Raw genomic sequence first — 27,985 nt, 5'->3', positions numbered from 1 at the left:
TAGATTGCACCATTCTACCCGACTGGATTTAAAACTCGGGACCGACATTACTTTTTGAAATGACTGAGATATTAGGTCTTCTATTTCGTGAAAAAACCTTCTATGTTCGGGAATGTAGCCCGAGGTGGCTTTATGGGCGCTTGTTGTGTGAATATCATTAAAGGTGTGAGAAAAAGTTTCAATTGCAAATTCAAATATTTTCCCTTGCAAAAGATTATTTCATTAACTAATTGACTTTTTCTTCGGATGAATAATCGGAAAAAATTGTTTGTCTCGAAATGTATCTCATTTCCTTTTCATACATTCACTACTATTGCACCGTTATTATCGTAAAATCATCTATTCAGTCATTCGCAACTACAAAAATAAATCGACTATCCAGGGATAAATTATTGTTTCATGCAAGTGGACATCAGGGACAAATTCAAAGTTAAACTCCACCTAGACAACAGCATCTGAATTATTCCACAAAAACCTTAAGTACTTCACCATGGTGTACAACTTGTAACTCGTGTAAAGAACACCCTCTTGATTTTTTTTTACTCCCCTTCTACCTGTGGGAATTGTGAAAAGTAGCTTGATTTCCTACGAGACGCAGGAGGTAGGACCAGTGTGTATCGGTGCGCATATAACCATTCCCCATGATACCCACTACCACTGCATCAACCAATAGTAACACATACACAAACGAAAACCAGAGAAAAGAAGCGATTTCTTGCCTCCTTTTATATCCAATGGGAGTTATTCCAATCAGCCGAATAGACGTCTATGAGCTCTCAATTCTACCCGTTATCGGTGAGTTTCTACACTCATAGCGATCAAGTACCGCTCGATTTCCTTCATGAAAATTTCTACAGAATTGTCGATCCACTCCTTAAAAATTCACGAGCAATACTGAAGTGATCCCATTGCGGTTTAAATTAAATAAACTAGAGAATGTTGAAAATATATTGAGAAAACACTCGACTCTCAAGTTAAATACATTCAAACATTTAATGATACTACGATCAATGGAGATGGGTGTGTGTGTGTTGGATGGGGTAGTTGGAAGACACACTTGGTGGCGTCTCGTTAGCCCTGGAATGGAGGTTTCCGCAAATCAGCACTCTCGTTTCAACGACGACCACAAACCGCACAAGGTAAATAGGAATCATGCCCATTGTTGGAGTGCCCTCCACCCTACTTCTATCGTTTCAAACACTATCACTAGGTGCAATCCCTCTTTACTCAAAACCCCTCTTCCCACCCCCTCCTCGAGCGTTTGATCAATGATTGGTTCATGTAACGTAGACAAGATTTTTGTAACTTTGAATTAAAACAATTGACAATGCAAATATATTGAACTAATGAAATAGATTGAATTCAATTACTGAATCTCATTCTCATGCAATTTCCAACGAGACTCGAGATGAAAATTAACTTACGTTGATCGTTGAAACGTAGTTACTCCTGACACAGTGTGGCTGATCACAGGTACATTGAAACGAATCAACACCAAGTTGTGAGCATGTAGCACTTTCAATGCAAGGTTGAACATTGTAGCATGGATAAGACCAGACACATCCAACAACTATACCCTCGCTGATCTTGACGTCTGGTAGGCCAATTTCACTTGTATCAAGTGCCATGTTTCTGATGCAACCCTTGTAGCTACGATCACCCGACTTGATGCCTTTACCAATTGCTCTAGCTCGTTTGTTAAGCTCTGTACCACCTATGTATAGGGTCTCAGCCAAATCCAAATATCGATTACCACCATTTGGCAGATTTAAACGTTCTACTTTATCATCAATACTTATACCAATGACATTTGGATTAAAGTCTATTGATACACGATGCCATTTACCATCAGCGACAATGGACGAGTGAATGAGCTCAGTAGCGCCATTACCTTTGTTCATCAGTACACGTATTTTGCTATCAGTCAATTCAATGCCCAAGTAATCAGCGTGCGATGCTTGTCCAGCGTTATAGAACAACAGGCCTGATTCAGACGTTGTTCTCAACTCCAAATCCCATCTGCAATGCGCCAAAGGTAAGAATTGCTTTTTTTCGTTTTTAAGAAAATTGTTTTTCACCATTATGTTTCAATATTTTTTCATTCCACAAATGTCATTCTTCATAAAAATTACCTTGATCCTGCTCGTGGAATTGCACGTGGAATTGATACAAATGCACCTTCTTGAAGAAAACTTATCTCAGATTTTCTTGTTGCATCAAATTCAGATGAACAGCCCCACGTAACTGCAGTTGCTTCAGACTTTACTTTTCGCAATTTCGTGGATTCTACAACATTCGCCCCATTGTACACAATGTCCGCCATGCAGCCTCGCATGTATTCCGTATGACCTAAAAAAGAGATTATCATCATAATAAAATTCAACATATTCTACTTTGTTTCGAATTTCTCATGCAGATGAGAATGCTCAACCAACTCATGAGAATTTGTTCAAACATCACCATCATTATGACGTATTTCAATGGTTATATATATTCTATTTCACATTTTCACATTTCATGAGAACATTAACCCTCCTGCTGTAATAAGCCCTATGAATAATTTTGCGGTAAAAGATGAGGAAGGTGAAATGTATACATATGATATTCATAAATTTGAGCCAATATAAGGGCTGAAGGATGGAGAAGTGGCCCCATCCGTTTCCTTTCTATTTGTGTATCCAAGCCTCGCTATCTACCATCTCTTTTTTTCTTCTCAGACCTCACGTTTTTGCCCTTTTCCATCCCTTTTATCACCCATGCAAACGATCAATGAATTAAAAAAGAAGGGGGCGCGGTAAAAAAGGAAAAACGATTTATAACACTAACCCGGCACTTTATGGTTCTATCCGAAAAAAACACAAGGGAGATTGCTGGGTGGTCGTACATTAGGACCAGAGATATCGCGTTTCATACTCCACAAGCCAAAAAACTTTTCTTAAATATTTATTTATGCAAATTGAAAAGAGCATGGAGGGTGAAGCGCAAAAAATGGAAAAAATATGGACTGGGGGTCGGGGTGTGGGAGGAGGCAGTCTACCTGATAAAACATGGGATTGCATCTCTCTCTGCACTCACCAGAGTATGCACTACCTAGTGTTATTCCGTTATTACTTGGAAAAATCAGACTGTGTAATTTTTCATCAAGTTTCCTACCCTCTCTTCTCATCTCATTTTTTTTTCATTTGAGTTTTCTACTTTCTACCTTTTTCCCCCCCTCTTGTCGCAATCCCGTGCAAGGATGAGATAATGGTTATGGAATAAAGTTGTTGATATCATCTGATGAAATTGCATTACAATTTACATTGTTTTCTTAGTAGCTCTGGAAAATTGCGGCAGTTTTTTTTCAGCTCTCATGTTTTCATTAGAAATAAAACTGGGGAAAGCAACGAGAATTATTGAGCTTTCTCACTTTGGAAAATTTGGGTTGTACAGGCCACGAACAAATGAATCGTCATGAATATGTAAATTGAATTTCGCCGGTTAGCCCCGGGAATATTGTGCTGGGGAAAGTCGCTGTTTGCGCTGATCGTATTCAATTCGGTGACCTGGGGGGCGAATTAGATGGCAAAAGCCAGAGACCACGGTGGTCTAGTGACCTTTCTTCCTTCTCTCCTTTTCTTTATTCGCACATTTTTTTTTCTTCCAACATTGCACGGGGAAGATTACTTTTTCACCGAATATCGTTTGGCTCTCATAAAAATTGCATTAAGAGAAATTCCGGGAATATTTTATTCATCCTTTCATTAGCCCTATGTGTATGTTATTTTGAGGGAAAAAATTCCGGAATTTGAGATCGATTGGAGCACGGATAGAGTACGTACACTACGTATTGTTTGATTGAGGGCGGGCGTCGTGATGTTGGTTGCGGAATGATATGTTGATGATGGGAAGATCTTCGCCGAAGAATAATATAAGGGAAAGCGGCGTAAAATAAAATAGTATGAAGTTTGATTACTATATAGATATTTCCGCTGTTTAATCATGTTACTTGCTGCATACCCAGGGTCCAGCCTGTCTCATTGCTAATTTTTTATTCATTGTCCATTTGCCCTGCTACTCCATTTCATCCGGCTCTCTCCACGGAGAAAAGTGAATGGTAGGGGTTACTTTTATATGGTAGAGGTTACCATAAATCATGGTAAACGGGTTTCTAAGTCAATCTCTGTTCAACAGTAAAGCGTACTATATTGTATAGTAATCAATACCATTCGAACATGGTAGGCATTACTATACAATATAGCAACGACAACCATTATTATAGGAGAGATTACCATGTGGATGGTAATCAGTACTATTTATACATGGTAATCTCTCCTTTTCTCGATATCGTAGAAAATACTAACAATAGCCATCAAGGCACAATTAAAATTGAATTATCGGTTACTCATCAACAAGTCTTTACCACCACCTTTTCTCCCTGGTCCAGCTCTTAACAAGAGATTAGAATTAGATCCAAATTATCGTCATTTTCTGCCAGTTCTCCCGTCCAATCGATCTGGAGATATTACAATAGTAAGCTCTTTCAATTATTTGGGACATGATATCAGGGAAAACGTAATATTGATGATGCCGACCGAGGCTGGTCCTCAATTACATTTGATCAATATCGTAATCCTAGAGCCAAATAATCAAGTTATTCTTGTTACTCAACAATTACAAGAATACTCCTTTGAAAAACATTTCCAATCCTATGAAATTGATATAAATGATAAGAGGTGATCGACATTGACATTTCGACAAATGAAATTTTGTATCCTATCGTATATAGCTCCCTCCGGGAATGGAAAGCAATACGTTCCAAAACGTTGGTTCTAAATTCTCACGCAAAGTTGTTGAGTTTAATTACTCACATTTGAATTTTTTAATAATTTTTATAGCACCGTAGTGCTAAAAATTCTTCCAATGATTAGGTAAAATTTGGGGCAAAAAATCCCACTATTCTGTAGATATGTATATTCTGATATTAAAATACTGATGTAAATATGTTATTGTTAAATATGATCCTTACGATATTCGATATGATTAATCTAGGAATATTGATGATTATTGATAGGAAAGAATCCCACATTATAAGAAGATACTCTGTAATTATTGAAACAGCGTCGAAACCAAATACGTTAATTATAAATATATATCCCACGTGAAATTTCTATCTCATTATACTCATCATTATCATGATATAGTTTAGTGATCATTATCTTTTATATTCGTGACATTTTATGACTTTTTCACGTTTTACCATATAATATAGGTCATGTTACCATAGTGCATGGTAATCTCTCCTATAAACTATGGTAAACTTTACCAAACGACTATGGGTCCCTTTACCATAATTAATAGTACACTCTACCCTGTAACATGGTAGAGGGTACTATTCAAGATAGTAATTTCTCCTATGTTCATAGGCTTCATTCCCATCGAGAGACATACCATGGCCCATAGTATGTAATACCATACCCCATAGGAATCATTACCATAGCATAGTAATGCTTCCTAAATTTTAGAAATACATACAAGTCGTAAATTTGACATGGGACTCTTTCCCATGGCTTTTCTCTCCGTGTCCTTATACATGAAATTTAAATAATTTTATGGGCTTTGCAGGATATTGTGGTGATGTAGGTATTATTTTTTCACGAAAAATCGATCTCAATCTGTCGCAAGCTATTAGAACCCGCTAATGCTCCGTATAATAAGTGAATCAATGGCTAATGATTTTTGGCAGTTCAGCTTTTAAAACCAGTAATTTTCAATATCCTGATATGATAGGGGAGGGTGAGGCAAAATGGAACGGTGGGGCAAAATGGAACGGTCGGAAAAAACGAATTTAGAGCGAAATTCGGACAACTTTTTTTTCACCTAATATGAGCTCAAAAATGATAATTCGGGGACATCAGTTTACTCGGTAGTTTTCGTTATCTTGTAATTTAAGGGGGATAGGAGCATTTTGATGAAGACCTTGTGACGATGGACTTTTTGATTATATTTATTTTTTAATCCGGTGGCTTGGCGCAGTGGGTAAGTTCATTGCCTCACATGCGAAAGGTTCCGAGTTCAAATCCCGGCCGGGTAGAATGGTGCGATCTAACCATTTAAAGTCTTGATCATCATCGCAGTATACCCTAACCGGGTCGAAGCGATGTAAAATAACGATAAAAAAAAATTATTTTTCAATTTATTTTTACCGTGAAGGGCGCCAGTTAGTTTTTATTTTAATTGCAATAATTCCGGGACAAACTAACAAATTCCAGCTAGCTCAATTTCTAATAATCTCAAGGGGGAAGGGGGACGAAACCCCTTACGTTCTTATCACTTCGAATCAATTTCACACAAACACAGTATTTTCCAAATAATATTAGTATCAATTTATTCATAATCAAACAAAAAACATAGCGTAATCGGTATCAGATCGTTAATGTCGGCATAAACAAAATAATATTATAACTCCACGAATTCTCTCGACTCCGTAATTCCACAAACTCCAAAACAAAAATAATAGTTCGATTTTATTATTAACAAATCATCAATTGACTCGACTTTCACTTGAAATTATAACATTCAGCTCTGACCTTATGACTTTGAAGTTCAACGAAGATCCACTGACTTTATTCTTAGTTATTTATAACAACGAGGCAAATAATTGTTATTTTTATGAACTGTGACGCTACTTGACTGTGACTATTACATGAAATAGGACTATAAATTGTATTTTTTTTGTAGACGCGTTGTCCATGACGTCTGGCGAAAGACTCCCCCTGAGTCCTGGGTTTGCGGGGCCTCATCACGCAAATATTTCAGGGGTTTTCGTCCTTCCCGAATTTTCCCGAAGTTTTCCTGGCGATTTCCCGGTGGCCACGGTATCCGCGAAAGGGAAGGGGCGCGGTCATCATCACGTGGTCATCCTCGGTACGGTCCTCTCTCCTTTCCCCTCACTGTCGTCCTCCTGAACCTGAAGAGATTTTTCTCCAGGGTGACGACAATGAGTATCCTCCAAAATATAAATGAACGTGGTCAAATCACCGTTGGCATAAGCCACGAGTGATTTTCACGGTTATCCCTCAATATTTCTATTGAGGGATCGATGAGGGGAGTTTCAACCAAGATGCAAAATTGTAATTAAATCGACAATAAATTTTTAATTCTTAAATTGACGACTAGGTCGTCACAACCTTTTTGTGAAGAATTTCAAGGGCTATGAAAAAGGTCATTATAATAATTTTAATATCTTCTTTGTAAAAAGTGATGAATCGAGGTTAAGGCAGTGACAACATCAGTCAGTGACACATTACAATGCTTCCATTCGGAAGCAAAAATGAAAAAACGAGAGTAAAACTACATTGCTCGGGGTGGGATGGTATTTTTTGGTAACTAGGTATCATCATTATGAGTATTTTGAAAAAAAAAACCGAATCCGTTGAATGTTCATAAGATATCGGCAAAAAACGATTTTCAAGGAATCACTATATCTCAGGAACCGCCCAACCAATCAAGCTGAAATTTATCATTTGTTCACGTTTTATGACATTCCCAGTCATTTTTACACCGAAAATTAAGAATTCGAAAAAAAATCACAATTACAAACGCAAACAATTTCATTCGGAAGCACAACAAAAAAGTCCTATAGTTTTTGGAATCCAAAATTCACTACCCTTCCACTTGGCCCCGCGTTCCATTTTGCCCCGCCGTTCAATTTTGCCCTGCCCTCTCCTACACTATTTTGTTTTTGCTTCCGAATAGAAGCCTTGCAATCGTTCTATTTTTCGATTTTCTAATTTTGCTTGGAAACGATGCAGAATGGTCTGAGACGTAACAATACGAAGTTTGAGCACCCCGTGTGTATGTGCGAGTGTCCATCTGGTGGTCAACTTTTAGAAAATTGAAGAATTGAAGGACTAAAATGATTCCAAAAAATCTGAAATTTTGTCAGATTATAGGTATTAATGATGACTAACTCTGTGCTCAATTTCAGCCCAATCGATCCAGCCATTTTCGAGAAATCGCCATTTGTTTCTAAATCGTTTTTCGCACATGTCGCGAAAACTATTCAACCGATTTCAATTTTTTTTTTCAAAGTACTCGTCTTGATGTCACTTATAACAAACAATCAAACTATATATACCGGTTCATTCCAAGTTTTCGAGATATTTCAATTTTTCTGTTTTTTGTTAAAAATGCTTGTTAGCACTCTAACTTTCGGAAAAATCGATATATTAACTTGAAATTCGGTATAAAGTTTCCTCTCTATACTAGAATGTTTGATATTGAAAATGGGCTCAATCGGATTATTAGTTTGGGAGATATTCAAGTTTGTATCTGAATCTAGTTTCTTGAATATCTCGAAAACTATTCAACCGATTTCATTTTTTTTTCAAAATATTCGTCTTGGTGTCCCCCATCTCGAACAGTCAAAATATATATACCGGTTCATTCAAAGTTTTCGAGATATTTCAATTTGTCTGTTTTTTTCTCAAAATGCTTGTTAGCACTCTCACTTTCAGAAAAGTTGATATATTAACTTGAAATTTGGCATGAAATTTCCTCTCTGCACTATAATGTTTGGTATTGAAAGTGGGCTCAATCGGATTATTAGTTTGGGAGATATTCAAGTTTGTATGTGAATCTAGTTTCTTGAATATCTCGAAAACTATTCAACCGATTTCATTTTTTTTTTAAAAAATTCGTCTTGGTGTCCCCCATCTCGAACAGTCAAAATATATATACCGGTTCATTCAAAGTTTTCGAGATATTTCAATTTGTCTGTTTTTTTCTCAAAATGCTTGTTAGCACTCTCACTTTCAGAAAAGTTGATATATTAACTTGAAATTTGGCATGAAATTTCCTCTCTGCACTATAATGTTTGGTATTGAAAGTGGGCTCAATCGGATTATTAGTTTGGGAGATATTCAAGTTTGTATGTGAATCTAGTTTCTTGAATATCTCGAAAACTATTCAACCGATTTCATTTTTTTTTTTCAAAATATTCGTCTTGGTGTCCCCCATCTCAAGCGATCAAAATATATATACCGGTCCATTCAAAGTTTTCAAGATATTTCAATTTTTCTGTTTTTTTCTCAAAATGCTTGTTAGCACTCTCACTTTCGAAAAAATCAATATATTACCTTGAAATTTGGCATAAATTTTCCTCTCTGTACTAAAATGTTTGGTATTGAAGACGGGCTCAGTCGGATAATTAGTTTGGGAGATATTCAAGTTTGTATCTGAATCTATTTTCTTGAATATCTCAAAAACTACTCAACCGATTCCAATTTTTTTTTCAAAATATTCGTCTTGATGTCCACTATGTCAAACAATCAAAATGTATATGCCCGTTCATGCAAAGTTTCCGAGATATTTTTATATTTCGGCTTTTCTCTCAAAATGCTTATTTGCACTCTAATTTTCGAAAAAATCGATATATTCACTTGAAATTTTGCATGAAGTTTCCTCTCTGCACTGAAATATTTAGAACTGAAAATTGGCTATTTCAGATAATTAGTTTGGGGGGTATTCAAGTTTGTATCTGAATATATTTTCTTGTATATCTCATCAACTACACAACCGATTTCAATTTTTTTTTCTTCAAAATACTCGTGTTGTTTTTCATATCTTTTTTGAAATCTTTTTCGATCATTTATTTATCCCTTTTTCAACCCTTTTTTATTTTTTGTAATGTCCTTCCTTTTCTTCTATTATTCCTATCCTTTTCTAAATCTTTTTTTGCCATTTATTTTTCCCCTTTCGCTTCCGAATGAAAGCCTTGTATTTGAGCGATTTGTCGATTTTCTAATTTTGATGGCAAATGGTCTAGAGTGTTTGAGAAACGTGAAGAAATAATGTTTTCAGGGTCATGTCTGTATGTATGTATGTGATAACTTGGGTTTTTGGTGATCAATTTTTAGAAAACTCAACATAAATACGGTGAAATTTATCGATAAAAGTCTGTTAGTTTGGCCCATGGTAGCTATGATGAAGCTTCACTTTAGTACGCAGTTTCAGCCCGATCGGTCCAGTAGTTCCTGAGACAACTTCTTTAAATTTCATTTTTCTTCAATATCTCAAAATCTACCCCACCGATTTCAATATTTCTTTCTTCAAAATGCTCGTCTCGATGGCCGCTATCTAGATCAATCAAAATATATATATACTCGTTCAGACAAAATTTGAAGATATTGCTGATTTTCCGTTTTTCAATGAAAAATCTTGTTTACACGATAACTTGATAAAAAATGGAGATAGGGAGTTGAAATTTTGTATGCTTCAAGCTTTTATAACATAAAAGGTTGGTAGTGTGGATGGAGACAATTGGTCGAGCGGTTCTTGAGTTATTCAACCTTTTGTGTAAATATATTTCTTCAAATTTCTCATGAACTACTGGACGGATTTCATTTTTCTTTTTTCAAAATACTTGTTTCGGTGGCCACCATCTAGCTCAATCAAAATATATAAACCTGTCCATACAAAAAATCAGAGATATTCCAGTTTTTTCGTTTTTTTAATTTTTTCATTCTTGTACGCACGATATTTTGAGAAAAAATGAAAATAGTAAGTTGAAAGTTGGTGTGATTATAGCTCTTACAATATTGAAGATTCGTATTTTAGATAGGCGCAATCGGCCGAGCAGTTTCGGAGATATTTAACCTGTTGTACAAATCTATTTCATTAAAAGGTTGAGTATCTTCCTGTAGACATCCTGTAGCATGCGGTTACGGTTGTATACCTGCCATAAGGACAGGGAATTGCTATGGATCCATTTGGAAGCTTACTACCAATGGAATTGGTAAAAATGAAAAAAATAAAAGGACTAATACCGCAAAAAGTAACGGTCACATGTCTTTTGTCGGATGGGCTCGAACCCCTGCTTCTTTTTTTTCAAAATATTCGTTTTGATGTCCACTATCTCAAACAATTAAAATGTATATGCCCGTTCAAGCAAAGTTTGCGAGATATTTTTATATTTCGGCTTTTCCCTCAAAATGCTTATTTGCACTCTAATTTTCGAAAAAATCGATATATTCACTTGAAATTTTACATGAAGTTTCCTCTCGGCACTGAAATATTCGGTACTGAAAATTGGCTAAATCAGATAATTAGTTTGGGAGGTATTCAAGTTTGTATCTGAATATATTTTCTTGTATATCTCATCAACTACTCAACCGATTTCAATTTTTTTTTCTTCAAAATACTCGTCTTGTTTGTAATGTCCTTCCTTTTCGTTTATTATTGCTATCCTTTTCTAAATCGTTGTTCGCCATTTATTCATCTCTTTTTGCTTCTGAATGAAAGCAAAGTACACATTTCCTCTCGCTTCGCGGGATGAAAATCTGGCCTCGCGCTTATGCGAAGACGAAAAATACGGTTCTAACCACGGGAGGTAGAATGAAGGACCGTTACCCACGTGCTACCACTCTTGCCTTATCTCGACTAGTAACAACGCACGTAAGCAAAACTCCTTTGTTTTACCTGCCTAGGTTAGAAATATACTATTTCAAAACGTCTGCAAAGGATAATTCGTATTTTTCTTCCTCAGGAATTTGAGGAAAGTGACTACTTTTCGCCCCAGGAAGTAACTTTTCACCCTAGTCCATGCAAGGTTAGTCAATATATGGGGCATTCCATGTCAATTCGACCGGTTTAAACCCTGACCATCTCAGATTCGTTTAATTTTTTTTTCAAGATTCTACTCGATGAAAAATCCACCCTGATTTTTTTTAGATTTTTTTATCAATTCTTTAATTTTGTATCAATTTTTGAAGTAGATTAACGAAAGCCCCATTTGAAAAATCTGAAAAAATTCACAAAAATTTTATGGTACCAAAAAGTTGTTTCAAGCAATTTTCTAGAGTGGAAATCGAAATAGTACGCCCTAAACTAACCCTATTTCTGTATGCGCTAGGAAAAAAATTACATTTTATCTACGGAATTTACGTTAACGAAAGTGCTAAATCCAAATCCGACGTCGATTTTTAGTTGTGGTCAGGTCTATTTATTTATAACATTTTTATTGTTTAATCAATCATATCATGGAAACGGTTGCAAATAGAGAAAAAAAATCAACGAAAGATGTTTGTTATGTAAAAATACATATTTTTTATTGTATAACTTTTTCTCCTAACTGCGATAGATAAAGAGTTATCATGGATGGAAAGGAAGTGGGCAGCACGTTGACACTTGCGCGGATGTTGGGGCACTCCGATGCGTTTATTGGCAAACTCAATCGAGATAGAGGAGAATTGATTTCCGCAGAATAAAATTCATATATTTTTCCATATGTATAAATTTTTTGTCATTGAGCACAGTGAATACCGCAAATCTATTTCCATAGACTTATCAATCTTAGTTTCTTGAAGGACAGATTTGAACTTCAACTCTTAATCATTAAAATCGCCGAAGATGGAGAAAAAATTCCATGGAGATTCGCAGAAATCTACATTTTAGGGCTTACTTGTTATTGACTTGTCTCGATATTCATCAACTATTCAATTCCTTCCTAGGCGATTCCACGTGAAACGGGGAGTCGAAAAAAATCGATGACACCGATTTTGTTCAGTGGCAATCAAAGGCGATAGGAATTTTTTTAACAAGCGAAAAAAACGCAAAATTTAAAAAAAAATCATAACTCGTTCAACAAATTTTATCTTGGACTGAAATTTCAACTGAAGTCTTATCTCATGATTTAGAATTGAGAAAAAAATCATGAACAAAATCGGAATTCAATTTGTAGAAATAACTAGTGTTTGCAAGAAAAATTATAATCTGACAATAATGAGTATTTTTTTGAATCAATGCAGCTATTACACGATTGATTTCCATATTCACTCTAAAATATACCGTAAAATACTTTGTTAGTAATATCAAATTTTTGTAATTTTTTTCAAATTTCCCAGTAGGGGGTTTTCGTCCATCAACTTAGAAAATTCATAAAAAATTGACGGATCAAATGGCAAATCATCAATTATATGTCAAATTCAATGGTGAACATTTTTGCGTGACCCATTCTCCTCTATTTCGATCGAGTTTGCCAAAAAACGCATCGGATCGCCCCAACATCCGCGCAAGTGTTAACGTGCTGCCTACTTCCCTCCCATCCATGATAACTCTTTATCTATTGCAGTTGGGAGAAAAAATTATACAATAAAAAATGTGTATTTTTATATAACGAACATCTTTTGTTTGAAAATTTTTTCTCTACCTGCAACCGTTTCCATGATATGATCGATTAAACAATTGAAATGTTATAAATAAATAGACCGGACCACAACTTATAAAAATCGACGTCGGATTCGGATTCAGCACTACCCAGGTAAGAATTGACGACAGAAACAGGGGTCATCAAGCCCTGGACCAAGGCTCGGAAATGCTCAATCAGGGCTGGGGCTCAGCCTTGGGTCAATCCTCCTTCAGCCCTAAAATGATAACCTGGTTTCAGGCTTAATCCGCAAGGCTTGAACGAGGCTCGGTGCCAAAGCTTGATTCAAGCCTTGAATTACCACATTTTAAAGGCTCAATCGAGCTTCGGCTAAATAAANGGGGAGTCGAAAAAAATCGATGACACCGATTTTGTTCAGTGGCAATCAAAGGCGATAGGAATTTTTTTAACAAGCGAAAAAAACGCAAAATTTAAAAAAAAATCATAACTCGTTCAACAAATTTTATCTTGGACTGAAATTTCAACTGAAGTCTTATCTCATGATTTAGAATTGAGAAAAAAATCATGAACAAAATCGGAATTCAATTTGTAGAAATAACTAGTGTTTGCAAGAAAAATTATAATCTGACAATAATGAGTATTTTTTTGAATCAATGCAGCTATTACACGATTGATTTCCATATTCACTCTAAAATATACCGTAAAATACTTTGTTAGTAATATCAAATTTTTGTAATTTTTTTCAAATTTCCCAGTAGGGGGTTTTCGTCCATCAACTTAGAAAATTCATAAAAAATTGACGGATCAAATGGCAAATCATCAATTATATGTCAAATTCAATGGTGAACATTTTTGCGTGACCCATTCTCCTCTATTTCGATCGAGTTTGCCAAAAAACGCATCGGATCGCCCCAACATCCGCGCAAGTGTTAACGTGCTGCCTACTTCCCTCCCATCCATGATAACTCTTTATCTATTGCAGTTGGGAGAAAAAATTATACAATAAAAAATGTGTATTTTTATATAACGAACATCTTTTGTTTGAAAATTTTTTCTCTACCTGCAACCGTTTCCATGATATGATCGATTAAACAATTGAAATGTTATAAATAAATAGACCGGACCACAACTTATAAAAATCGACGTCGGATTCGGATTCAGCACTACCCAGGTAAGAATTGACGACAGAAACAGGGGTCATCAAGCCCTGGACCAAGGCTCGGAAATGCTCAATCAGGGCTGGGGCTCAGCCTTGGGTCAATCCTCCTTCAGCCCTAAAATGATAACCTGGTTTCAGGCTTAATCCGCAAGGCTTGAACGAGGCTCGGTGCCAAAGCTTGATTCAAGCCTTGAATTACCACATTTTAAAGGCTCAATCGAGCTTCGGCTAAATAAACTGGAGTATTGTTTATAGATATTTGTATAAACAACTTCTTATTGCTTCATAAACCTTNCGATAGGAATTTTTTTAACAAGCGAAAAAAACGCAAAATTTAAAAAAAAATCATAACTCGTTCAACAAATTTTATCTTGGACTGAAATTTCAACTGAAGTCTTATCTCATGATTTAGAATTGAGAAAAAAATCATGAACAAAATCGGAATTCAATTTGTAGAAATAACTAGTGTTTGCAAGAAAAATTATAATCTGACAATAATGAGTATTTTTTTGAATCAATGCAGCTATTACACGATTGATTTCCATATTCACTCTAAAATATACCGTAAAATACTTTGTTAGTAATATCAAATTTTTGTAATTTTTTTCAAATTTCCCAGTAGGGGGTTTTCGTCCATCAACTTAGAAAATTCATAAAAAATTGACGGATCAAATGGCAAATCATCAATTATATGTCAAATTCAATGGTGAACATTTTTGCGTGACCCATTCTCCTCTATTTCGATCGAGTTTGCCAAAAAACGCATCGGATCGCCCCAACATCCGCGCAAGTGTTAACGTGCTGCCTACTTCCCTCCCATCCATGATAACTCTTTATCTATTGCAGTTGGGAGAAAAAATTATACAATAAAAAATGTGTATTTTTATATAACGAACATCTTTTGTTTGAAAATTTTTTCTCTACCTGCAACCGTTTCCATGATATGATCGATTAAACAATTGAAATGTTATAAATAAATAGACCGGACCACAACTTATAAAAATCGACGTCGGATTCGGATTCAGCACTACCCAGGTAAGAATTGACGACAGAAACAGGGGTCATCAAGCCCTGGACCAAGGCTCGGAAATGCTCAATCAGGGCTGGGGCTCAGCCTTGGGTCAATCCTCCTTCAGCCCTAAAATGATAACCTGGTTTCAGGCTTAATCCGCAAGGCTTGAACGAGGCTCGGTGCCAAAGCTTGATTCAAGCCTTGAATTACCACATTTTAAAGGCTCAATCGAGCTTCGGCTAAATAAACTGGAGTATTGTTTATAGATATTTGTATAAACAACTTCTTATTGCTTCATAAACCTTTTTATGAATTTAGAGTAACATATGAAAGAGAGTGCGGACGGACCGTACATCAGTGTTGCTAAGCGTTGTTGGTGATTGTGATTATCGGTTAATTAACAATGGATGGAAAAATTATTATCATCATTAGTTTCTATTAATTATTCATCCTGGATTATTAGCACGCACCTGGAAATTGAAATACAATGAAATCAAACATTTAAAAATTTGCTCCTCTGCTGGGGTTCGATCCGGGGTCCTTCTGATCCGTAGACAAGCGCGCTATCCACTGGGCTACTTGCGACTTCTTAGGATGATACATTTTTTTCGGATATAAAAATTCAACTTGTGTTAGTGTTATTTTGTTGATATCCTAATTAAACTTCCTGAACTTGAATAAATGATAGTTCCGATGGATTTATGAGTTCAAAATCGATTGATTAATTAATTATAGATAAGGATAATAATAATTATGTAGCCTCGTGCACAAAGGGCTGCTCTAGGCCTGGTCTGGGGGTAGCTTAGATAACTTGGCGGAAAATTATAGCCATGTTTGTAGATGATGATAATGTTATCACCACCATTAGCTAATGAGTATTGATATAAAAATTGAGGAAATTTATCGAAAATAACTTTAATGTTCGAGGCCTTGCTGAGCCCTGAATAAGCCTTGACGTACTGAGCCTGAATACTTGTTGAGTCGTGAGGATCAATTCCATGAATCATTTATTTATACATTTCTTTTATTTTCAATATTTTGAGAGCAGCTGCCAAATTCACAANCATGTTTGTAGATGATGATAATGTTATCACCACCATTAGCTAATGAGTATTGATATAAAAATTGAGGAAATTTATCGAAAATAACTTTAATGTTCGAGGCCTTGCTGAGCCCTGAATAAGCCTTGACGTACTGAGCCTGAATACTTGTTGAGTCGTGAGGATCAATTCCATGAATCATTTATTTATACATTTCTTTTATTTTCAATATTTTGAGAGCAGCTGCCAAATTCACAACTTTCCTTGAATTTCCTAGACTATTGTTTCTGAACATTCATTTCCTCGCGTATTTCCCCGGTAATTGTTCCTGAGCCTCTATTTTCTCACGTAGTTCCCCATCATTAGTACCCATCAATACTCATTCCATGATTCAAGGCTTGCACCTGGCCTCATAAACCACTCATAATATTTGGGTATTGCTAATCCCTAGTCCCGACAGTCTGTCGCCAACACCCCAGGAAGCCTTGATGCACCTAATCCCTATCCCGACAATCCGTCGCCAACACCCCAGGGGGTCTTGACGCACTCCGACTCACTTGAGTCCCAGCGATCCCTTCTCCTCCACCCTGCGCCAAACCAATCCCAGCGCTTCCCGCTTAACCGCTCCCTTCCCTTCCAATTTCTAGCCAATCCTAGCACCGTTCCGAAGAGTCATCCCTTCCACCGCACAACAACCAATCACCGAGAATCTCCTGACTTCCACGCACATAAAAGCTGCGACTTCCCAATTTTCCAGTTAGTTACAGTTCCGACTTCAACTAAAATACAGTCCATTCAAAATATCAAACTTCGTGTAAAACTGTACAATCCGGCATTATCATCAGAATATATTTATTATTATTTTAAAGACAATCTCCCGTGTTCCAATTTCATTTTCAATCCGAATCCAATATCCAAACAAGGCAGACCGCGGCGTTTTGGAAGTATCATTCGACGATACAATTCTGAAATCCCGGAGTAGGCCTGAATTGAGCCTCGCCAATGGCCCCTTTAATCATCCTCATTTGAAGCTCAAGTGAACGATGAAACCAAGCCTATCCCAGGCCTGAATAATTGAGCCTCGCCAACCCTGGGCTCATGCAGGTTTGTTCTCATCGTCAGCCTATGTAATTCTTACCTGGGATACCGTTAACGTAAATTTCATAGATAAAATGTAAGTTTTCTCCTAGCGCATACAGAAATAGGATTAGTGTAGGGCGTACTATTTCTATTTCCACTCTAAAAAATAGCTTGAAACAACTTTTTGGTAGCATAAAATTTTTGTGTATTTTTTCAGATTTTCAAAATGGGCTTTCGTTAATCTACTTCAAACATTGATAAAAAATTGAAGAATTGATAAGAAACATCTGAAAAAAAATCAGGGTGGATTTTTCATCGAGTAGAATCATGAAAAAAAAAATGAAACCAATTTGAGATGGTCAGGGTTTAAACCTGTCGAATTGACATGGAATGCCCCATATGCACCGTGGCCGAACATCGCTCTAAAATGGGCCCCGATTGAAGGCCAAACATCGGCCCAATATATGTTTGCCGAGTAGTGATGATCCGAGAGACTTCACGAGACAATTCTTTGGACAGATGGTGTCGGTCTCAAAGAACATTGAAATCTTTGGCCTCCGAGTCAATTTATCTCATCTCGGTCTCAAGTTTTTCGTATTTATTTAATGTAAAACTGGAAACCGAGATGAGGTAAAAATATTTTTCATTGCTCAAGCCCAAAAAGGGCTCTTTTACCGACGGTAGTTAAGCATGAGAAGTAGGTCTTTTTACCGTTGAGCAGTATAAAAGTGAGAAATGCACCACTTAGGAGTGAAAAAGTGAGAAATGCACTCCTTAGGACTGAAAAACGTGTGGCGCCACCCCAGCGTTAATGTACCAAAATATAAAACTACATATAAAAACTGATAAATTCAGCCAGTGAATCCCCTTCATTATCTTCAAAATTGTTAAATTTTAAATTTGAAAATACACCTGAAAATGAAAATGAAAAATAAATTATTAAAAAATCTTAATTTTGATAATAATAATATTAGAAATATCATTTCATAGCAAATTTTTTATTGAAACTCTGAAATAAACTACAACGTAAACGCAAGAATAATACTCGTAGTTTNTACAGCGTGATGAAAATAACGTTTATAGGATTGAATCTCGTGGTGAAAACAATTGGAGACATACAATTAGAAAGAGAATGTTTTCCCGTGATATGTTTATGTAGACTGAACACTGTGCGAAACGGATGAGAACAAAATTGCAGAAATATTCGGGGTTATCAATAATGCATGATTACTGAACTGATACGCTATTTTTGGGTATAGGTGACGTTCGCATGAATATTGTTACTTTGTTTGGATTTATTATCGCTTTTTGTGTGTTAACACCACATATAGTATAATGATGAATCACCTCATGGAACCATTACCCATCTTTCCCAGACACAAAAATTATAATATAAATAATACTATATGGAAAAATCCCGATTATTCGGCAAGTTTTTTTGTATTTGTGGCTGCTTTTCCTTGGAATAACCACAACATTGCTGCACCTGAAGTAGAAGAAAATTGTATCCCAGTGGATCATTGTTTCTTTAATCTGTTATTGTTGTCACTATAATGTCGAATTCTGAAAGAATATAATTTTCACGTGCGGACTATTAGAATCAAAATTGAAAATACAAATATTTGGAATCAGTGACTTATAAAAGAAATCAATGTTCTTACTTCATAACTTCGATGCCGAGATAAATGCGAAAAAAGGTATACTGTATTATTTCGTGATCTTCCCGATGCAATCATTTCCATAAAATCCTGAGCCATATATTTTTTTAATAAAAAAAAATTATTTCAAAGGGGTAGTTCACCCCCCAAATTTCAACCCCCAGAGGAANTAGTTCACCCCTCAAATTTCAACCCCCAGAGGAACTATTTATCATGATTTTTATAATCACTCATAAGCTATTTATTGCCTCGACGGAATTAATAAATAACTCCACCACTGTAATGGGTGATATTCCCAAGAAATCATTTTTTATGTATCTCAGAAAATTTCAGTTCTGGCGACAATCCAAAGACACGTATTCTGCATTTTTCCATGTTTTTTCAAACGCAATTGGTTTTATAAAATCCTGAGACATAGTTTTTTTTTGAAAAACGAAATTTTTATAGGGGTAGTTTACCCCAGAAATTTCAACCCCCGGATGAACTATCATTTGTGATTTTTATAACTTCTCACAAGCTATTCATTACCGTGATGAACATTTGTAAAAACACCCTCCTTATAGGTGGGATTGAAAGATTACCCCCGAAGGTGGTCACCTTCTGACCATGGATTCCCCCCCCTAAAGCCGCGTATTAGCCGATAAAAAAAAATACGTGTCCTTTAGTTTTGAGTCCTCTACAACATATATGAGTTTGATTAAAATCGGAGGGCAACACCTCCCTAGTGTTCCTTGTCAGAGTCATCAGCAGTCAAGAGCAGAGTCAAGAGCAGTCAATACTGCGTATTTCGATACTGAGACGAGACTGAAAATGTCCATGTCTGCTGAGACCGAGGTAATCCCTCCAAAGTATTGTCTCGTGAGGTCTCGTGAAGTCTCTCGCCCCGGGCCAAATGTCGAGGAATTTTCGACTCAGAATTTTACCCTCTCTCATCACTTAAAATTTTGGTGACCCACATTGGGCGACTCTGTACCAAATTCAATAACACACTTCTTTATATGAAAAAATATATACTTCACCCAAAAAAAAAATACGAATTCAAGTCGATGGTGGCTTGATTCTAGTCGATTTTCGGCTTGATTCAAGTCGAATGACTCGGACTACGCCAATCCGTATTCAGGGTCTGATATAAGTCGAAAAGTGGTTTATTTCGAGAAGAAACGTGTCAAGCCGACATCAGTTTGAATCAAGCCGGAAAATCGACTTGAATAAAGCTAAAAAATTGACTTGAATCAAACCGGAAAATTAATTTGAATCAAACCGAAAAATTAACTTGAATCAAACCGAAAAATCGACTTGAATCAAGTCAAAAGATCGACTTGAATAAGATATTCCGATAATCCGGTTTGCATCTGTCCGAGTCCGATTTAATTCATACTGTCAATTTGACATGAAATAAGTCGATTCCCGGCCTTTTTATGGGTGTTCAAAATGCATGGAAAAGTTGCACAATTTTTAATAGAGTTGGTGCAAAAAACAAACAGAATTTTTTGATACATTTCTAATAGAACTCCAATAGAATTCATTGAATTTCTTAGCCATTTTCATTTCATTCTGAAGGCAGTAATTTCTTGTTAAAAAAAAAATAAAAACATGGTAATTTACAGTCTACCAAAAATTTGCTTCCAGGAGTTACTGAGTGTGAAGCTGAAATTAAGTAATGGTAGAAACGAAAGAAAAAATAGAAAAAGTGGGAAAAACTTGATGAGATATGGATTACTGAATTACACAGATGGAGAATCGGTTCTGCTTTGTATATAGCCACTTCTGGAATATCAATTCAATGTGGGAATACGACAGTAATGCTGTCAAGATTTTGTCCGATTAAAAAGATAAACTCATAATAAATGATGCAATTCGAAGTTTGCTCTCTTTTGTTTTACAAATTTATGGTTTCATGCTGAGCACTACCTGTAAGATAGTTCTTGAAATACGCATACCTTCTCAAGTCACGCGAATTGTTCCGATTTGTTTTGCAAATATTTCAAAAGATATTATTCATTATTTTATTCATTCATTATAATAATCCGATGAAATTTTTCATTTTCGATTTTCATTCTTTCATATTTTTTCAATCCATTTTACAGAAATGCAATAATCAAAAATGAACTATAGGTATTTTTGCAGTATTAAAAAAATTGGCAATTTTCAACGTTTTCCGGAGATATAGAAAACTCGATTTTATCATTTTTTTCATAACGTTGAGAAATACTGATAGCTTTTCGAAGATGCAAAGATTTTAGAGATCCACTGTCCAGACTGTAAAGAATTATACGAATAATGACAGTTTCTGGCTTAGACTATTGACTTCATCAGAATACAAATAAATTTGGTGTGTATAATATTACATCAAGAAGGCAATTGAAAGGAGGGCAGATTTAATGCCAATGTAAAAAACCTGCGAGATCTGCATACTGGATATTTTGAAATTTCGTATTCTGCACTGAGAAAAAAAATTTCTAATATCTGAAACATATTTTCTTGAGAGAAGTAAATTATTTTCAATGGCTTAAATCTCAGAATGTGTGCACTTCACGGGACTCGAATAAATTTTCATTCATCACTATCGGTCCGCGTTACGTCCTGAATATTTTATATATTGCAATATTGGAAGTGCATAACGAAAAAATCATGAAAACAATAAAGACTAGAAGATTGAAGATTCTTCTACGCGATTTAAGTAAGTTCATTTGCGACAAAATCATACTTGAGTACAAGAATATTTTAAAGCATGAGGCCTTTCTCGGGTCATGTGAGTTGAGATGCCTGAGAAAATTAAGTATTTGAAGAAAATTTACTTGCCTTAAGAAAATATGTTTCAGATATTAGAAAATTTTTTTCTCATTTTTTGTGTGTATCATGCCATTTGTTTCTCTTTCACTTGCTCTTTGTTTTTGTTTTTCGATTCTTCACAATGGTAAATAATTTTATACGTGAGATGCGTTAACTAGCAAACGACAAAAGTGAGCAAATGAACGAATGAGGCCAATCAAAGATTAATGCGAAAACTCTCACATTGAACCTGATGATATCACTTGTGTTCTACTTCTATTTAGTGATATATTCATATGTTGAATTATATGATGTTATATTTGCCATACTATGAATTCTGTTAATTTTAAGTACAATCCAAACTGTCTCGTTGATGATTCTGTACAAAATCTATAATTCATTTAAGAAACATCGAGACACGCGGTAGCATATCGGCCAAGGAAATGTTTTGACTCTGACTACAAAATTCGCAGAACGCTGCCGTGTCTCTGTACACGAAACAACTACCCCCTTCACTACTTCCGAATCATAACCATTAAATAAAATTCAAACATGAGAAGCTACATGAAAAATACTCTTAGTTATGCATTATATAAATCGGCCACAAGTTTCTCACTGATGGTATTATTCTTTTGTTCGAATCAATATTTAAAAAAATTACGCGCATAGCAAATGGTTCATATGCACATTCTCGCATTTCACGTTATCTCCTATCATTTTTTGACATGGATACGTCTATGGGTTCAATATGGGGGTCATTTTGGGAAATGGTCCTTATGTGCAGTGCCATCTATCGGAATTCTAGAAAATTCTAGACATTTCGAGGTAATTCGAGAAAGAAGGAAAGACCATGGACGTATCCATGTACAATTACAGCTGTATCGAAGATACAGCCGCCTGCAATTTTTTTGTTATACACGGAGAAAATTTTTTTATAAAAATTATCCTACCGTTTTATAAAAGTGTATCATGAGTCATCGTTTCCTCATTTCTATCCCGAAATTTAGTAAAAATTGTTATATGATGATCAAACTTTATTCTACGTTAGAGAAATTTTATCCTGACGCATAATAAATTTTACCCTTCCAGTCAAATAATTTGTATGTAGATAACAACAAAAATTCCAGAACGGTTGGTAAATTTTACCCTTCCAGTCCAGTAATATTTACTCTACCTGAACGGTAATTTTTATTTTTATCAGGATAAAATTTCTCTAACGTAGAATAAAATTTGATCATCGTATATTAATTTTTACTGAATTTCGGGATAGAAATGAGGAAACGATGACTCATGATACACTTTTATAGAACGGTAGGATAATTTTTATCAAAAATTTCTCTCCGTGTAGAATTGCTAACAGTCAAATATAACCATACGCACTAAGGAGGCAGCTCGGGAATTTACGGATTGAATTTGGTGCATGAATGATAAACTAATTCCACAGATATTTTTCAATTGGGTTCCGTGCATAAATGAATGTTCGAAAGGTATTGGATTGAAATTCTGTAAAATTTCCTGTTTTGTGAGCGTAAAAAAATGAAAAATAATTTTCATTTCATTTCGGAATACGGAAATAAAAGGTCAGGAGAATAACCATGTGGCCGTTTTGAAAAAAACTTGCAAAATCCTTAAAAAGCAAAAACAAGTGCTTTTGTATAAAAAATTGGGCCAATGAAAAATTTTGTTTGATTCTGACTAAGCAGTACCAATTTTTGAAAAATACAAAGAAATGGAAAAAAATCCAAGTCAGAAAACGTCAAATGAATGGACATAGGGCACAATCAGATGTCTATAAGAAAAATATTTCTAAATCGAATAAGGATTGGAGAAAAATTCTCTATGAAATAAAAATCAGTAAAAGCACGACCAACGGTCTTGGCGCAGAGTTTTTCAACTTACTGTCTAAAATCAATCTAATCCTCCATCTTCGGATCCGCGCCAAGGACGTTGATCTTCCTTTTGCAAATTTTTTATTTCATCGAGAATTTTTTTACCCCTGATTCCATTTAAAACTATTTTTCTCATAGAAATCTGATTGTACGCTATGTCTATTCATTCGGCTTTCCTAACTTGGCTTTCTATTTATTTATTGGTGTTTTTCAAAAATTTATACTTCCCAGTAAGAAATAAATAAAACTTTTTCTTGGCACTGTTTTTTTACAAAAATATTCATTTTTGTTTTTTAGGGAGTTTATTCTATTCTATTCCATCTTTAAAGAAAGCGCTAGGTTTTAACAACACATAGCATGGTAAATATCTTGGAATTCGGCGCCACAATGGCAGCTGGAGTCATTGATGCAACCTATATTCTGTACAATGAGGCCCCAAGGGTGATAATGGTTCGCACTAACACGGTTAATACAAGCAATGGTCTCCTTGGGGAATTTTTTCCGACTTTGTCAAAAAGTTGGAATACATGGATTTGATTGAATTAATTAATGTCCCATAGCGGGCGATCGAGGTTGCAAACCAGGTAAGAATTACATAGGCTGACGATGAGAACAAGCCTGTCCCAGGTAAGTATTGACGATAGTAACAGGGCTCGTCAAGCCCTAGACCAAGGCTCGGAAATGCTCAATCAGGGCTCAGCCTTGGATCAATCCTCCTTCAGCCCTAAAATGATAACCTCGTTTCAGGCTTAGTCCGCAAGGCTTGAACGAGGCTCGGTGCCAAGGCTTGATTCAAGCCTTGAATTACCACATTTTAAAGGCTCAATCGAGCTTCGGCTAAATAAACTGGAGTATTGTTTACAGACATTGGTATAAACAATTTCTTATTGCTTCATAAACCTTTTTATGAATTTAGAGTAACATATGAAAGAGAGTGCGGTCGGACCGTACATCACTGTTGCTAAGCGTTGTTGGTGATTGTGATTGTCGGTTAATTAATAATGGATGGGAAAAAAATTATTATCATCATTAGTTTCTATTAATTATTGGTCCTGGATTATTACCGCGCACCTGGAAATTGAAATACAATGAAATCAAACATTTAAAAATTTGCTCCTGCTGGGGTTCAATCCGGGGTCCTTCTGATCCGTAGACAAGCGCGCTATCCACTAGGCTACCTCGACATCTTAGGATGATACATTCTTTTCGGGTATAGAAATTCAACTTGTGTTAGTGTTATTTTGTTATTTTGTTGATATCCTAATTAAACTTCCTGAACTTGAATAAATGATAGGTCCGATGGATTTATGAGTTCAGAATCGATTGATTAATTAATTATAGATAAGGATAATAATAATTATGTAGCTTCATGCACAAAGAGCTGCTCTAGGCCTGATCTGGGATTAGCTTAGATAACTTGGCGGAAAAATATAGCTATGTTTGTAGATAATGATAATGTTTTCACCACCATTAGCTAATGAGTATTGATATAAAAATTGAGGAAATTAATCGAAAGTAACTTTAATTTTCGAGGCCTTGCTGAGCCCTGAATAAGCCTTGACGTACTGAGCCTGAATACTGAAACGTAACGTACTGAGCCTGAATACTGAAACCTGGACTAGGCCTGAATTGAGCCTCGCCAATGGCCCCTTTAATCATCCTCATTTGAAGCTCAAGTGAACGATGAAACCAAGCCTATCCCAGGCCTGAATAACTGAGCCTTGCCAATTCTGGGCTTATATGTATGAGCCCAGGATTGGCGAGGCTCAGTTTTATACCCGAAAAGAATGTATCATTCTAAGAAGTCGCAGGTAGCCCAGTGGATAGCGCGCTTGTCTACGGATCAGAAGGACCCCGGATCGAACCCCAGCAGGAGCAAATATCTAAATGTTTGATTTCATTGTATTTCAATTTCCAGGTGCGCGGTAATAATCCAGGATAAATAATTAAAACTAATGATGATAATTTTTCTCCCATCCATTGTGAATTAACCGACAATCACTATCACCAACAACGCTTAGCAACAGTGATGTACTGTCCGACCGCACTCTTTTTCATAGGTTACTCTAAATTCATAAAAAGTGGTATAAAGCAATCAAAAATTGTTTATACAAATATCTGTAAACAATACTCCATTTTATTTAGCTGAAGCTCGATTGAGCCTTCAAAATTTGGTAATTCAAGGCTTGAATCAAGCCTTGGCACCAAGCCTCGTTTCAGCCTTACGGACTAAGCCTGAAACGAGGTTATCATTTTAGGGCTGAAGGAGGATTGATCTAAGGCTGAGACCCAGCCCTGATTGAGCATTTCCGAGCCTTGGTCCAGGGCTTGATGAGCCCTGTTTCTATCGTCAATTCTTACCTGGGAAAGCACAAAGAATCATTTAAATGGGAAACTTGAAGGTTAGAAGGAGTCGAAATGGCAGTCGGGATGACATGACATTGGACTTTGAGAATTTAATTTTTGAACTGCCGTCCTGATATTGACCAAAATTGTGTTGAGAGGAACTCTAGGAATACTGTATTCCACAGAGATTCGTGGGGATCATACTGATGTTCACGACGGTTTCTACGAGAGAGACAGATGGGTTCAATTTGATCCTCCATGATTCTCAGATAAAGTTTACAACTGACGAAAGTTATTGAAAATATTCGAGACTTGAATTAAGAATGTCCAAGTACTTTCTACAGTTTTTTACAAATTCGAACGTAGATTTGAACGTTTTTAATCGTCAATTTTTCAAATTAAATGCCGTAAAAACACAGCCTAAAATTGCGATATTTCCATGATTTTATTATTCTTTCGGAAAAATTAAACTTTTCAATTTTCGCTACATTTTCAATATATTTCGTATAACTGTTCGGAATGGTGAATCCAGTTTTGACCTTGATATTCCAAATAATGAAAAATAATAGTAAAATTTTTACTATCTAGGAACAGATTGGATTCAAATAGGAGCTTCAATGTTTAATTAAAAGCGTTGGAATGGATTTGAATGGAAAAAAATAAAGCCAAAGATGTTAAAATATTTGGAGTCATTCGGCCTTGATATCGAGCGGACCTTTTCATTACAATAGTGTGCATGCTACCATGAAGGGAAAAATCTGGAATGGAAGGACAATTGAAGCTTTGGGAAATCTATGCAATGTCAAATGGAGTGTTAACGCTATAACGAATGATAATTTTCCAGTAATTTTTCTTTCAATAACATGCTAATTTAACGAGGCGCATTCAAATCGACAATTTCATATTATTATTATATTTCTCTTTTCTTTTGCTGTTGGCATTCATGTGGATAAAGAGAACAAAATGGTCGAGAAAGTTGCGTTATTGGAGGTTGAAGCGTGGGGCACAGAGAATGGGTATGCCAGTGTGAACAAAGTTATCGTGCTTACCCAGAAATAATTCATTGAAATCTCCTCGCCCACCAATATAAACACCATAGAGTATGTTGAGCACAAAAAAACGTCCGGGTAAAATCATTCTCGTTGTGTGGATAACGTCAATCTGCAGCGTCATATTTGCCTCGCGTCGTGTTAAATTAATTTCATGCCAACTTTGATCATTCAACGTCAATCCTCGTGGACTCGAAATTTCGCTCTCACCAGCTCCCAAATTGATGTTCACCTTGAAATGAAAAAAAATGATTTAGAGTCATATATGTTAACATTGCAACATAGTCAACTGTACAAACAGAAATGGAGATGTGGCTGGACGATTCATATGACACCTTGTCATGAGAAAAACTGGTTGCTTCAATTTTGATTTTCTAATATGATTCCATTGTGAATATTTTGATTACATGAAATTCAACTGGTCCGGTCCAATAGTTTTTGAGTATCACTTCAGAGATAAAAGGTGATAATAATTCACATTTCACGATCGTGATTTTTATTTCATGATCAGGAGAAATTGACATTTTGTAGAAAGTCTAGTAGCAGTCTAGTACACTGAGAACAACAAAGTTTTTTGAGAAGTACGTCTTTATTTCTATCAAGAAACTCGTAGCATGAAAATTTTTAAGAGCAAAATATCTTGCACTAAGAAAAAAAAACTTTTGCTACGAAATTTTTTACTTGTCCTAAAGACGACGACAATTATTTGATGACACGAAAACGATTTCTGAATCCAAGTAAAATTGAATTAATCCATTTAATAGTCTTTTAGGTTCAATTCTGAAATATTTTAATGCAAAAACCACTTGAATTGATTTGATAACTCATTTTCT

General features: G+C 35.7%; 1 protein-coding gene across 1 annotated transcript in view; it reads right to left on the bottom strand.

Moving 5' to 3' along the window:
- LOC107044041 (chondroitin sulfate proteoglycan 4) overlaps positions 1-27,985 on the bottom strand; it is a 169,699-nt gene that overhangs the window by 15,437 nt on the left and 126,277 nt on the right. Inside the window, exons 3-5 of the mRNA XM_015265788.2 lie at positions 27,153-27,384; positions 2,133-2,349; positions 1,425-2,019 (exon numbers count right to left, since the gene is read on the bottom strand). Coding sequence (XP_015121274.1) covers positions 1,425-2,019; positions 2,133-2,349; positions 27,153-27,384 — 1,044 coding nt within the window. The remainder of the gene's footprint in view (positions 1-1,424; positions 2,020-2,132; positions 2,350-27,152; positions 27,385-27,985) is intronic.

The sequence above is a fragment of the Diachasma alloeum genome, unplaced genomic scaffold, assembly GCF_001412515.2.
Source record: "Diachasma alloeum isolate Michigan unplaced genomic scaffold, Dall2.0 Dall_scaffold_00665, whole genome shotgun sequence".
NCBI classification, from domain to species: domain Eukaryota; kingdom Metazoa; phylum Arthropoda; class Insecta; order Hymenoptera; family Braconidae; genus Diachasma; species Diachasma alloeum.
This window is presented reverse-complemented; position numbering and strand designations above follow the sequence as displayed.